At 55.0% G+C, this 1,832-nt stretch overlaps 1 protein-coding gene across 1 annotated transcript; it reads left to right on the plus strand.

The window, feature by feature from the left end:
* The first annotated feature begins 1,068 nt into the window (after nucleotides 1-1,068).
* LOC140222234 (uncharacterized) lies at nucleotides 1,069-1,544 on the plus strand. The gene is made up of 2 exons (XM_072292409.1): nucleotides 1,069-1,377; nucleotides 1,464-1,544. The coding sequence occupies exons 1-2, from the start codon at nucleotides 1,069-1,071 to the stop codon at nucleotides 1,542-1,544; spliced, it is 390 nt and encodes a 129-aa protein (XP_072148510.1).
* Nucleotides 1,545-1,832: the final 288 nt, after the last annotated feature.

Raw genomic sequence — 1,832 nt, forward strand, 5'->3', positions numbered from 1 at the left:
TCTCCGAGGCGCTCGCGGGGGGCAAACTGCGCTACACTGAGCTGGAAAAGATGGCATGCGCGGTCATCATGGCTTCCCGAAAGCTCAAGCACTACTTCACCGTCCACCCCATTACGATCCCGACATCATACCCCCTGCGTGAAGTCTTCTAAAGTAAGGAAGCCATTGGGCGCATCAGTAAGTGGGCAGCAGAGGTAGCCCCATTCACGCTCTCTTTCATTTCCCGAAGCGGCATCAAGTTGCAAGCCCTCGCGGACTTCATCGCTAACTGGATGCCGACGACCCCGGCTGGCGGTCCCCCGTGATGGAGCTAGTCTGGATAGGTCTCGTCGATGGAGCATGGGGTGCCTCCAAAGCGGGAGCCGCAGCAGTTCTATCCTCTCCGACATGGTAGGAAATTTGCTACGCCCTCCGCCTTGATTTTCCCTGCACCAACAACATGTTGGAGTACAAGGCCCTCATTCTTGCCCTGTAGAAGGCGGCCACCCTCGGAGCCTGACGCCTCCGCGTCAAGAGAGACTCCCAGGTCATCACGCTCCAAGTGGAGAAGGAATACTAGGCTCGGGAACCTGAGCTTGTGGAATACCTCCGTCTAGTTTGGAACCTGGAGCGAAAGTTCCAAGGCTTGACGGTGACGTACATCCCCTGGGTGGAGAACGAGCTCGCTAATGCCTTGGCAAAGGCGGCGGCCCAAGGCCCCTACTTCCTCCGGAGGTGTTCTATCATGTCGCCACCTCTCCGACGATCAGGATGGAGGATACTGGTGAGCTCAAGGAAGTGGCGGCTATTCACAATGAGGACTAGCGCTCCTCCATCATAGCGTTCTTGGAGCAGTGGTATGTCCCCGAAGATCACACGGAGATGCGCCACCTGCAACAATGGTGCGCAACTACTAGCTAATTGTTGGGGCCCTCTATAAGGTCAACGTCTATGCCCCCCTTTCTTCGATCCATCCCTAGGGAGAAGGGGTGCCAAATGCTTGAACAAATGCATTCTAAGACGTTTGGAGCGCATTCGGCAACCAGATGCCTCATCGGAAGGGTATTCCAATAGGGTTTCTATTGGCCCATGGCACTCCGCGACACCGAGGAAATAGTCAAGTGGTGTGACAGCTGCCAAAGAATGAGCAAGATGAGCCGCCTTCCAGCCACTCAGCTCCAGCCGTTAGCTCCTGTTTGGCCATTGGCCCGATGGGGCATTGACATCATCGGGCCGATCCCTATGGCCCTGGGGGGCTTCTGCTTCGCGGTGGTGTCCCTCAAGTACTTCTCCAAGTGGGTGGAGGCAGAGCCTATCACTGCAATCAAGTCCGCCAACATCGTTAAATTCTTTTGGATGAACATCGTGTGTCATTTCGGCGTTTCCCGGGAGGTCACTGTTAGCAGTTCGACTCCGAGCGCTTCCATCAATATTGTGAGGAGTTAGGCACTAAGGTTTATTTTGCCTTAGTGTATCACTTGTAGTCCAACGGGGCATGTGAACGGGCCAACGAAAGCATCTTTGAGGTGTTGAGCAAGCGCATCTTCGGGAACCCAAGGGGATGAGGGCTAACGAGCTCCCGAGTATCTTATGGGCTTACCGCACTTCCGCAATGCGACCCACCGGTTTCACCCCTTTCTAGCTCCTATTCGGAGAAGAAGCCATGGCCCTAGAGGAAGCATCCCGCAACACCTTCCGAGTCTCCAAGGAGCTCATGGAGGAAACAAGAATTTAGGCCACAACCAACCTTGAGAAGTACCAAGCGGAGACAAAGACCTGGCATGATAAGAAGACGCGGGATTGAGCCTTTGCGGTAAGGAACCTAGTGCTACGCCACCGCAGGAACTCCGAGA

The sequence above is a fragment of the Setaria viridis genome, chromosome 3, assembly GCF_005286985.2.
Source record: "Setaria viridis chromosome 3, Setaria_viridis_v4.0, whole genome shotgun sequence".
Taxonomy (NCBI): Eukaryota; Viridiplantae; Streptophyta; class Magnoliopsida; order Poales; family Poaceae; genus Setaria; species Setaria viridis.

What these genes read in the sequence shown, in the direction of transcription:
- LOC140222234 (XM_072292409.1), top strand. Translation starts at nt 1,069, where the DNA reads ATGGCACTCCGCGACACCGAGGAAATAGTCAAGTGGTGTGACAGCTGC. An exon ending in GCGTTTCCCGGGAGGTCACT is followed by an intron (nt 1,378 to 1,463) that starts GTTAGCAGTTCG and finishes TATCACTTGTAG; the next exon opens with TCCAACGGGGCATGTGAACG.